Source organism: Penicillium griseofulvum, assembly GCF_001561935.1.
Source record: "Penicillium griseofulvum strain PG3 chromosome Unknown contig_92, whole genome shotgun sequence".
Lineage (NCBI taxonomy): Eukaryota > Fungi > Ascomycota > Eurotiomycetes > Eurotiales > Aspergillaceae > Penicillium > Penicillium griseofulvum.
Window position 1 is genome coordinate 213,110 of NW_024467453.1, and position 12,555 is coordinate 225,664.

The window sequence follows — 12,555 nt, forward strand, 5'->3', positions numbered from 1 at the left end:
GATGTTCCGAGTATTCGTTCTATGGGCCAATGTTCGGCAGAAAGTCGGGAGGGGTCTAAAAGATGATGCAATAGAGAGTCTGGGGTTTGAAGAGAGAACAACGGCGTCATTGTTTGAAAGTAAGATAGTAGATGAGAGACAATTGAAGAAAGAAAGAGAACCAAAAGATCCAAATAAGATCTGAAAAAGAAAAAGAATGGCAAATCCCCCTCGGATGCCTAAAATATGAAGGAAATAATTTGCCAGTCGAAGTCCCCGCTGCCCAATCTCCTTATCGTGGCGATAAGGAGAAAAAGGTCTTGGCAGTCTTGGCATTGGACACCCTGATATCCCTGAGGGAATCTCCAAATTTAAGGGAGTTTGGAACTTTTGAACTTTTGATCTCTGTCATTTACTCTTTTTATCCAAAATGGGAGACACTCCGCTGGCGTCGTTGTCTCTGACTCATGTCCACTACGTTAGTTACCATTGAATTGTTATTTTTCACTTCACTGACTCGTTTTTTTTTTTTAGAACCCCGAGGACCAACTGTCCTTTGTATCCGCATGGCTGGCCCTGATCCCACAGGCACTATGTGTTTCATATGCAACTTTGATTTGGTCAACAAGAGAGGTTGAAGTCATCTTGATGTTTGTAGGACAAATGGGCTGTGAAGCTTTAAACTTTGTCCTCAAACGTTTCATTAAGGAAGAGCGACCGAAGGGTGAGTTGTCAATGTTGGTCTCGTGGGTACCTTCCTAAACTGACACGTGTGAATTTACAGAAATGTTCGGCAAGGGATATGGAATGCCATCTTCACACGCCCAATTTATGACCTTCTTCTCCGTCTACCTCACCTTCTTCCTTCTCTTCCGTCACAGCAAAGCTTCCGCCAGCTCCTACCCTAATGTCGCCGTCCTCCTACGAGTCCTGGTCATGTTGGGCCTTTGCATTGGAGCTGCCGGTGTTGCTGCCAGTCGGATCTACCTCAACTACCACACCCCGAGACAAGTCCTTGCCGGCTGTGCTGCTGGATTCGTTTGCGCGTGTGGCTGGTTCATGGTCACCAGCCTGCTACGAAGCACCGGGTTGATTGAATGGGCCATGGAGACTACTGTGTCCCGCCTGGTCAGAATCCGTGATCTCGTTGTAAGTGAAGACCTGGCTGAGGCTGGCTGGCAACGTTGGGAGTCTCAGAGATTGAAGCGTCGCGGCCTTGGTGTGAAGAAGTCGGAGTAAGGGGTACCCCCTTTTAGCATATACCTACCATGTAGCGAGTCAGCACCTACTTGTTAGCTTAATTGCTTGAAATCAATTGTATTCTATTCCTTTCTATTCGTTCATCGTAAATCTCGAAGTAAACAGTACACAATAGTTTAAAGTCTAATCACGTGCAAGTTGGCCTCCCGCATCAACACTGCAGCTACCGACCACCTCTCATGCACTACGAAGACTTGCAACATGTGTAGTGGTCCGTTTGCATGAGTCGCGTTTAATTTTTGCGCTCCTTTCTTTTCAGTCTTTTACCTGATGTATGGAGCGTTGGTACCTTGGTGATCCACTCAACGACTTTCTGCCAGGAACACAGAACTCAACAAGTCCTCAATGATGGACATGCCTTCGGATCCACCCGAAGCCACTATGCAGGAGCATCATATTGTTAAGGCGGATGAGGTTGACCAAACTGGGACCGATATATCACCAGTTTCAGACGACCAACTCATGGAGGAGGTGGCTGAGGGGCTCCGCCAGGAACAGGCCTCACAGACCGCACCCGCCGCTGGAACGGCGCCCCCTGCGCCCGAAAAATTCATGAAACGACCAGAGCTTCGTCGTGAAGCCTCCGCTCCGCCTCCTCCGATGCAGCCACCCCCTCCAGCTCCCGTCCAGGAGATTACGGATCGGGGTGCGAGCTCTCTGAGCTTATCGGACTTGCGGAAGCTTGTGGGTGAAATGCCCAAGATCGAGCAGCCAGCCTATGCTTTTGAGTATGCCGACACACAATCGTTCCCAGATGAACTCGATGAGTGGTTCCAGTATAACGCCTTTGATCGTGTCATGTTGACAGGCACGAAAGTGACTTTCAACCAGAAATGGCCCGCGTTTTGGCAGCAACGCCAGAAAGACACCCCCGGGTTGTCTTGGCTTGACGCATCCAATGATTTACGTCATTCGTTTGTTTCCCAGATGCTTAAGGATCTGCAGCTTGCTGAAGTCTCGGCACGGTTGGAAGCCCTTGAATCCATTTGCTATGTCGTCACTGGTGTATGGGGTCTCAGCGGCGGGAGAGTAGCGCCCGACTATCCTGCGGGTGGAAATTCCGAGTCAGCAGCCGAGACACCAATGTTCAAGTCGATGCAGATTCAATGCATCGAGCAGAATGTTTCTCTTCTCCAGGAATGCTCAGGTGTTACCGCCTTGGTACAGTACATGTGCCGCCTTTTTGATAAGACCCGCTCAGCACTCGGATCGGACTCGAATGACGTTGATTACGAGCGAATTAGCCCTGGCGATATTGCAGCACCGGAGCGTGAGGCTAACTTGGTCCTTACAAGTTTATACTTTGCCGTGGAAGTGGGTCGCAGGCAACAGGCGCGCGACCCTCAGTGCAGCTCGATCCGCGATGCACTGGCCAACTCAAATCCAAGTCTATTGGTCTCAATTGTTGAAATCATCGCTCGATTGCGCTGGGATGAATCTGCCAATATCCCGCTGACCAGGATCCTTCTGTTGTTGTGGAAGTCGCTACTTCTGGTCTTTGGCGGGACCGATGATTTAAAACGCGCAAAGGAAGTCCTAGAGCCTGCCGTTTCCTCTGAGAAAGATGATTCCAAACGCAGGACTCCATTTTTACACGCCTCTCCTCTGGACTACCATCTATTCCGCCAGGAGATCACTTCAAAATACCCAGCTTACAACCCTCCGCCACTTATCGTTCCCCTGGAATTGGAAAACAATTCCATTCTACCCCCACTTCCACATAATGTGGCTAGGATGAACTCATCCAGTGGTATCTTTTGTGGGGTTGCCCCATCGATTTCCGGTGGAAATGGCTCTATCCTTCAACAGGCCGTTCACATTGCAACCCCGGCCCCATCCCCACCACCATCCCCCGCTGGCCCAGGAGGGAAAGCTGGGAAGAAACAGAACTATCAGACCAATCAGAACTTCCCCTTCATGTACCCTCCTCTGGATGATTCCAGCAACCGCATTGGCGGAAAAGGCACAACAGAACGCCAGGATACCTTGGTTGGAAAGAGATGGGAAGGCAGTGATGTCCCTGCTTCAATCATTGAAGCCGGAAAGCTCTTTTCGACTCATGTGAAAATGACCCGTGCGATGCGACAGCTTTGGCAGGAACGTGAACACTTTATGCAGTACGACCGTGGCTGGAACTCCGAGGACGCTGCTCACTTCCCTGATAACATCTCGGATGACCTACCGGATGATTTTGAACATTTAGATTTGTCGGGCGATGAGGAGAAGGGCGAACCTAAGCCCAAACCAGTGGAGAAAGAGACGGATGATCCCGATATCCAGCGGCGTCTGGATGCGGTTGACTCGTTTTATGTGAGTGCATGCTTTTGGGACCCAACTTCGACATTCGCTTACTGTTTACCAGACCCATACTCTATCTCACCTTCAGTCCATCACCATTGTATTCTTGAAAATCATCCTCACAAATGTCAGCGCAGTGGTCAACCAGGGTACTAGCCAGACTACACAGGGCATGAGGTAAGTCAAGACAATCCAAATAACAACGAATCCATTCTAACCAGCTTCATTACCAGTCATTCCATGAATGGCTCCTCTCACAATCTCCTTTCTGATGCATCCATCGATGAGCTAGACAACATTCGTCTCCGCGAGATCACGGGGAAAGCCGTGTCTGGAATTTTGTTGCTTCTCCTTAAGTGGTTCAAGCGATCCCGTGAGTCTACTCTCCGAATCCTTTTCTTGAATGAATTGTCGCTAACCCATGAAGATATCTTGAAATTCGAATATATGACACAGCTCTTACTTGACTCCAACTACATCCCGTTGATTCTCAAAATGTTTGCACACCAAGACGTTGACCAAACGGTGGCATATAAGAATGATCGCGAAGACTTATCGTATGTTACTCAACCCCATCCGCTACGACAGCTCATTCACTAACATAAAAACCAGATTCTTCCACTTCTGTCAAAGCAATACAGATATTTCCCTGGAAACCGAGGAAAACTCCTGCGGCGACACCGAAAGCGAAGATGAAGCCATGCCGCCCCCAATCGCCCGCCATCGCTTGGATCCAACAGCAAACGGCAGCATGCCAGGGCTCTCCGAAGAAGAATCCCTAACAGATATCCTCAACGGCCCGGCACGCCCCGAAGTCGACGAACTAGGCTACCCAACCGCGCCCCTCCCCAAAGAACCAATCAAAGTGTTCTCCTTCCGCAACTTCTTCTCCGCTATCAACTACCTACACGTCATGCAAAAGATCACGCGCAACAAAGCCCACCGCTGCCTCCTACTAGTGCAGTACAAATCAAGCAACATCCTCCGCAAGGGCCTCAAGATCCCAGACCCACACCTCCGCTTCTACACCCTCAAACTCTTCAAATCCCAAGTCCCCTACTGCGGCCGCAAATGGCGCCAGAGCAACATGCGCGTCATCACCGCTATTTACTTGTACTGCCGCCCCGAGCTGCGCGACGACTGGCTCGCTGGCTCTGACGTCGATGCTGAGGTTGAAGAGGCTTTGCCATTGGAACAGGCCCTTCGTGGTCTTACACACTGGTGGCATCTGCGTCAGTACAAGGATGTCATGGGCGGTGATGAGGGTACGTCTATGATGGAGGAAGAGCGTGATTTCTTCGTTCGAGAACTCGAGTCTATGGGCTGGGGTACCGCTGATGACATACTCAGTGGGACTTGCGAGGAGGAGGTCAGCGCCCCTATGATGCAACAAGGCAGTGAATGGGAGGGTGTGCCGCTGCCTATGGAGGGGTGGTCGTAAGATCCCCTGTCTTGTGAGGCAATGAGATCAATGAAAGTGCTTTCTATACCCGCTGTGGTTTTTTGTTCGGTCACGTTTATGTAGTCAATTTTACTGCTTTGCTTGTTATTTACTTTTTGCTTTCAGTTTGAGTCTACTTTTACTTTCTACATTTATCTTGGTGGATTGAAGTTCCACCAATTTTGGTGTTCCTACTTACTACTTTGAGATTTCTTTTCATACCAGCCGGCTCGTTAGTTAAGACTGGGTACGACGTATTTTGCTGGCATGTCTGGCCATAACAAATACAAAATTCTATAGGCTAAAGACAACTCGGCGTTAAGTTCCAACTCTGACGACTCCCTATATGAATATGCTTTAATTCCCATTAGTCCCTTTCCGGGTGCCTATTTATAGCGGACATGGGATAATGCGAGATACCCCAGTTATCTGATACTGTTCAGTCCACATTTCCCGGAATATCGATACCCTAATTCCAATGAGTAAGGAATTGCTCTAGTCTTTTACATATGCACCTCGTCTCTGGCCTGGTTCATTCATATATGTTCTTTGTTGGCAGGCTATCTGCTTTATTTTTTTTTTTTTTTTTTTTTTTTTTTCAGGGGCTCTCCGGCGTGATCCCGGGATTCCAATTCTACTGAAGTTCCCAATAGCCTCTCGATGGGGTAAATAGCTTAGATTGAAGGAAATGAGATGATATATGAGTTTTCCAAGGTCGTCACACAGCACTTATCTAACAAAAATTAGAACTCCACGTTATACCTTCTTGTTTGCATGCAAGATTGATTCTTCATCCCTGATTCATCGACATATGGGTTGCAAAGTCGCCTTCTGCATCAATTCCGGTCGAGTCTTAGTCGGTTAGACAAAAACACATCCAAAAAATGGGGCGAGCCGGGATTGAACCGGCGACCTTGCGAACTTCAATCGCACGCTACTCCCAACTGAGCTATCGCCCCATTTGATGTTGATCGGTCGCTTATATGAAAACACGATTCTAGGCAACAATTGCTGTTTGCGGTGCGGTAGCGCAGGTCGGAGGTTTAGAATTGCTAGGTGAAATGCGAAGTAGATATTGGAGAAAACTAAATAAAAGGGAGGTATGAATCTGTTGCCAGGTTCTCCATAACCCTTGAGTATCAGAACCCCTGTCATACTAGTATCTCTACGGAATTAGGGTTAGCTATGTCGCACTTAAAACTCCTTGAAAGCCCCTCGGCGTCTTATATTGCGATTCGTATAGTGGGCATATCCATTGTTCCTATCCCTATCTACTAAGTAGAGAGAGCACCGAGCTTTTTACGTATGTGCAAGGGAGTTGGTCAGAGGGTATAAACAATACTAGAGCTAGTCCCGGTGGCCAAATACTATACCGGCAGTTGATCCCAGGCAAAGGTGGACTCAGTACTCCATCCTATTGTATTTATCGCATTAAACTGCCCTGCCTGTGGATTAGACAACCTAATGGGTATTTGAATGCATGGTTTAATCAATGTTTAAGGTTCTGTTTCAGTGTTGCTAATCAAAGATGCTAAGTGTGCATGCATAGTGGAGATATATACTTCTCCATAGTACTCCGCACCGTCCTAACCATGTATGTATACATCGATTGCCACCCCCAATTCCCACACAATTCATACAAAATAAGCACTAGTGTCTAATTTTATGTTACATGCAGCGACAACAAAGTGAGAGTACCACGAATAGTACAAAAGGAATCAGTACGTATCGAGATTGGCGAGGTTTCGAAGTTCTACGGTCGCATGTAGTCGAGCCATTTTCTGCTTGCTAGATATTTTACAATGTATATACCCTAATAATTTATTGATTCTGTAACTTCAATTACCTACATAGACGCATGAATGGACGCTGTTCTGAATTCTTGCTTTGTTTTTGGTATATAAAGACCATTTACCAGAATTTTAAGTAATAACATGGGGCGATAGCTCAGTTGGGAGTAGCGTGCGATTGAAGTTCGCAAGGTCGCCGGTTCAATCCCGGCTCGCCCCATTGTTTTTGTTGTTTTGACTTACTTACATTATTGGAGTCTTATTTTTATTTTATTATCAATTCAATTAATTAATGGACAGGACAGTACGGAGGATTTTATTTATTATCCGTGTATAAATAAAGTGGGTGGCTAGGAAGCCAAGTTTTTTGCTCCCTTAGTTTGCTGCTAGCATTCCCAACTCTAATATCAACATTAAATTCCGTTCCACTCCCAATCTAACAAAGTTACCAACCGAGCCTACTCCGTATAAGCCTACCAACCACAAACAGTATATAAACGATAAAAACCTAGCTCTCAATAAGCGGCCAATCAGCATCAAATGGGGCGATAGCTCAGTTGGGAGTAGCGTGCGATTGAAGTTCGCAAGGTCGCCGGTTCAATCCCGGCTCGCCCCATTTTTTGGATGTCCTTTTGTCGTCTAACCTGCCTATACATGTAATAAATCTGTGTAGGTAGCCTAAAGTTTTGACCATGATCATCGAGAGAGGGTGAGGGGCCGAGGTTGGTTGAGATAAGGGTTATTCAGTTGTGTTTTGACTGGAAAGATTATATTAATTAGTTGGTCTCTCAGGATGAATCTCAAGTGAGAAAACAGTGATATATAGTTACAGAATGTTCCTCCTATCTAATACGGAGTAGTGCGGTATTCATTCGCCATACACCTGACCGGAGAATAATCCTTTAAACTCATGCAGCATTGTCACAGGGTGAATAGCCACATCTTCTCGCGCTCCCTGCAAAGCCACCTCTAGATTGGCTTGTCCATTCCATAACCTCCCGTCTCGGTAATGAGAAGACTCGCCCGCCCTTATACACCAAACTAGTTGGGTATTGATGCCCTAACACCCGGGTTTATGAGCAATACCCATACAGAGAATAGTCAGGAATTGGTACAAAGGTAGCACTGTAGATTGAAGAAACAAAGAGAGCTATAACACTGAAAAGAGTTTGAAAACAGATTCTTATTTGAATATATGCTTCGTCGCAACAAGTTGTACGTGCGATGCTTGAAGATTTTGGAGGGTAGGGCTAGATCTGATATGGATTAGTCCCCACCAATCCTTCCAAGGTTATTCCCAACAACCAACGTGCGCTCTGGGCTCTGACTGGCTAATAAAAATGAAGAATCCCAGTAGAAAGCGACAAAGGGGGCTGTGTGTAGATTCTCCAAATGAGGTGGAGGTTTGCGGCCCAATTATGTTCTACTCTAGTTCAGCCCAAAGGGTCAGTGCGGTGGTATTGCTAAGGTGGATGATGTTCACAAGGGTTACCTTGTTAATTGCTCACCTATCTCGCCCTGGGTCGCGCGATGCTAAGGCGACTTCCCACAGTTCTCGCCCCAGGCGCTATCATTGTACACGAGAGATAATATGTGCTTATCTACTCCGTAGAAAAACAGTTATAATGGTAGCACATAAGATTCATAGATTGTATCATCTTTACCTAATTAACCAACTAGCTAGCGTAGCCTGTCTGCCCCCTAAACCTTCATTTTATGTGAAGTAATTTCCTTGGACCTCAGACATAATGGCCTCTGTACTGGGGTGCTAACAGAATTCCGATAGCACTTTGATCAGTCGAAAATAACCCAATGACCATAACTCCCACTTAAAATTAATGGTGCCTACTAGTCGGATATATGAGATCTCACTAGCCTATAGTAGTTACCGTATCTTATATCTGGAAGCTATGTACTTAGTCTTGACCACGTAAAGACCATTAAGAGTGTTTGTGCAGGATTGCGGAGCAGATAATTCCTCCTGTCCTCCTTCCTCCTTCCTCCTTTTTCTAATCAGTGCTCTATAGCGAATGGAGTTGTACTGCTCTCTCCCCTGCTAACTGGTGAACATTGGTATCTGAATCCGCACCCAAAACCAGATTAGTGTCATGTGTTAGGAAGCAACAGGGATCTGAGGGGCAATCAGTTCATATCTGCGGTTATCCGGGGGTATGTGCTAAAATATTTTGCCCTCTATCGGTCAACAAAGAACTAATTTCGCTAGAAGAAGCCTGCTGGTCTCGGTTACAAAGCAGTGGTAGGTAATTACAAAGCGACACGCTATTGAATTCGATCGTCACTCAATCGGCCACTCGATCGTGCATCGTGCAGTTACAATATGCATCTACTGATTTCTTAGTTCAATAACTGGCGCGGTGTTTAGTTAAAGTGGAGAAACCAACAAGACCTGTAGAGTTAGACACAAGCGTTGTATTGATTGGGCTACTCGAAAAAGCAAACATCAAATATATATTAGTTGATCAGAGCTATCTGCCACCCCCTCTTCTTACTCTCCATGGCCCATCTTCCCGTATAAAGTACTTCGTCAAACCTTTCCAAACAATTTCCAACATATAACAGCCCCGAAGTCACCGTCATGGCACCTCGTCTGTTAAACAAGATATGCCTCATCACCGGTACGGGCGGCGGTATGGGGCGTGCAGCAGCCCTCAAATTTGCCCAGGAAGGCGGAATAATCGTTGGTTGTGACATCAATGCTGTGACCGATGCAGCAACTGTCAAAGCTGTACGAGAACAAGGTGGTGACATGATATCCTTGACTCCATGTGATCTCACAAAACGCGAAGACTGTGAGCAAGTGGTCAAGCTAGCTATTAAAACACATGGACGCATCGATGTACTGTACAACAATGCAGCGATGGCCTACATGAGCTGGCTTGATGAGGCCAAGGATGACGATTGGTACAAAACAATTGACCAGGAGTTAAACCTCGTCTACCTGTTGACTCGTGTCGCATGGCCACATCTAAAGGATTCTGGTGCATCAATCATCAATGTTGGCTCTACCAACAGCTGGATTGCCATTCGATCAGTGGCTAGTGTTGCTCACACAGCTGCGAAAGGCGGTATTATTGCCATGACTCGCCAGTTGGCCATGGAAGGTCGTGAGCACGGTATCCGAGCCAATTCAATTTCACCAGGCCTTATCGAGACTCTACAAACTGCACCGTTGCTTGTAGACCAGGAGTGGACCTCGAATATGATGCAGCAGATTATGCTTGGCCGCACCGGTCAGCCAGAAGAGGTTGCGGCCGTGGCTTGCTTTCTTGCTTCAGATGAGAGCTCTTATATCACTGCTGCAGATATTCGGGTTGATGGTGGTATGACAGCCTGGTAGTGGGGCTATGTACATAAAAGTTGTGCCGAGTGATTGAGATCAATGCATATTTGTGACTATCCTTGTGGTGACCGTCGTATCAGTGCTTTCTCATAGTTGACCTTCAAGGCTACTCCATGGTTTATTGCATTATCCCAACCAGAAAAGTCGCTGTATGTGTTATGCTGCGTAAATTTTGCTCTTTTTTAATCCAACGTGTTCTAAAGTTTGCTCAAGGGGTATTAAGGTTGCCTCATTTTCATGACATTTTTGGTTAGCCGAGCGGGCCGCGATCTCACCTAGAAACCTTATCGCCGGTATGCTCCGCTCGGGGACCTCGGGGGAGCCCGGGCCCCTGCAGTTCTGATTTGTAATCCACAAACACCCCGGGCCCCAGGGCTATCAGTCCTGGACAACGGCAGAAAATACTTCCTTTTATGGAAAAAATGCATGTATTCTGATTGAAAACGACAGGCCCTACATATACAGTTTCATTCCAATGGCCGGAAAAAATGAGCTCATATCAGGTACGGCAGATCTTCAAGGGAGCATGACCCTATATCTTATGGTTAAACTTGTGCATTTAGGCGATCAATTTCTTTTCATTCCAACAGAAAATCCGGATGACCGCATAACGAAGCGTTCAGCCCGGTCGCATGCTGTAGCGCACGGTCTTCGGAACAAAAGACGGCATCAGCAGATCTCGGGCCATAATTTCCATGTTCTATGCCCGGCAAACGATCAGAGCCTATCCAAGAGAAAAGGAAAACATGAGAAAGCTATTACCGTACTACCAGCCTCCCTTGCTACGTGTTCCTCCGATCCGTTCCAAATGTTGGCTGCAGAGTCACCAATATTACGAGGATTTCTAAACCGACGTAAGATGGTAGAAATCACCCAATATCTGACAGCGGCTCACATAAAATTCGATATAGAAAGTTTTCAACAAACCACTGAGCCGGTCTTGAGTGTTTTTGATGAACTTGTGCTCCAAAATTTCCGCTCCGTCCTTCAAAAAGGACAAGATGATGAAGCTCTTCTGAGCGCCGTCATGCTCACATTTTCATTTACGGCCACAGCAGGTATGACTAGCAGGGAGTGTCTCGAATATCAAAGCACGGCTCTGAGCTCTATCCGTCGAAGAATAAGTTCCCCGGATAGTGCTGCTACGGAATCTACAATAGGGACCATCTTGCTACTCGCCGGTATAGAGGTTCGTGCATATTTTTCTTCGACTTCGCCATATTTGGAAGAAAAAAAAGCTAAATCTTTTATAATCAAGGCCCAGCTTGGAATGCCGCGCCAAGTCCAGCTCCACATGGGGGCAATACGACACATTCTTGAGGTATGCCAAAGAAAGGGTGTATATTTGAGTGCTGACATTAAACGTGCAGTCTTCTGGTGAGTAGCCTGGAGTATTACCTGACGGCTAAAACTTACACACCAAACAACAGGTCAGACTTGAATGGTTGGGCCATGACAGGCTCAAGCCGAGTTGTTGACCACAAAACCTTTTCTGAGCTCCAGTGGACGAGAGACCCTTCCCATCCGGACTTCTTTATTCTTCCGCCTGGGTTTCGGAGCCACTCATATTTACTGGGTCATGATTTTGTTGAAATACTCAAGGATGTGTTTGCGTTGCAATGTATCCGAGATTCAGAAATTCTCGGCATAGAGGATGTAATGCCAATGGCACAGATCGATAACCAGCAAGCGTCTATCCAGTCGAGGCTAGCGAGCTTGCAAATTTGCTCAGCTATCCCGGACTGTTGCCACAAAGCGGCATATCTATGTTCAACTATGCTGCGCTGCAAAATCTGGCGGACTTCAACCATACCCGTAAGCCAATATCATTACCTGCGTTTTCCTCCTAGTCTCTTATTGGATTGTGCTGACTTTACACACCATCAGTCCCACCTTTCATTACAATTACTCTACAAGTTACAAGCAGCCAGCGATAATCCAGTGTGGGATGATTCGCCTGATTTGTTGGCTTGGCTCTTGCACATCGGGGGAGCTTTTGCCCCCGTGGGGACTATACGGGAAGGCTACATGAAACTGTTGCATTTGAATCATAACAGATTCAGATGGCTATATACATCGTGGCCAGAACTTCTCGTGATTTTTAAGCGGTTTATATGGTCTGACAAAGCATTTTTGTCACAGGTCAAAGCCTTCTGGGAAGAAGTTTCCCTCTAGACTCGCTCAACGGAGTAATCCTTTGGCTCCATTTGCTCAATGTGTGGTAGATAAAGCAGTCAGAATTCTGAAATATTGATTTCAAATCATATCTAGTGAAATGACCTTATAAAAACCTTGGAATAAATGCCTTCTTATATTTGTCATCAGCCAATTATCCTGAGGTCCCAAATGACGCCGATTACCTCGAGGGCTGAAAGTCAGCAAGCACTCTCCGGATATTGTTCCCCACTAGTCTCATATTCCAGATG

At 46.6% G+C, this 12,555-nt stretch overlaps 2 protein-coding genes across 2 annotated transcripts; both read left to right on the plus strand.

Moving 5' to 3' along the window:
• Nucleotides 1-409: 409 nt before the first annotated feature.
• Nucleotides 410-4,978, plus strand: PGRI_068890 (Phosphatidic acid phosphatase type 2/haloperoxidase; the record flags this gene model as incomplete). The annotated part of the gene is made up of 8 exons (XM_040794603.1): nucleotides 410-457; nucleotides 514-703; nucleotides 764-1,214; nucleotides 1,560-3,549; nucleotides 3,602-3,714; nucleotides 3,771-3,910; nucleotides 3,965-4,094; nucleotides 4,150-4,978. 8 exons carry the CDS (start codon nucleotides 410-412, stop codon nucleotides 4,976-4,978), a joined length of 3,891 nt encoding a protein of 1,296 aa, XP_040648934.1.
• Nucleotides 4,979-9,364: 4,386 nt separating this feature from the next.
• Nucleotides 9,365-10,126, plus strand: PGRI_068900 (SDR family NAD(P)-dependent oxidoreductase; the record flags this gene model as incomplete). The annotated part of the gene is made up of 1 exon (XM_040794604.1): nucleotides 9,365-10,126. The coding sequence occupies one exon, from the start codon at nucleotides 9,365-9,367 to the stop codon at nucleotides 10,124-10,126; it is 762 nt and encodes a 253-aa protein (XP_040648935.1).
• Nucleotides 10,127-12,555: the final 2,429 nt, after the last annotated feature.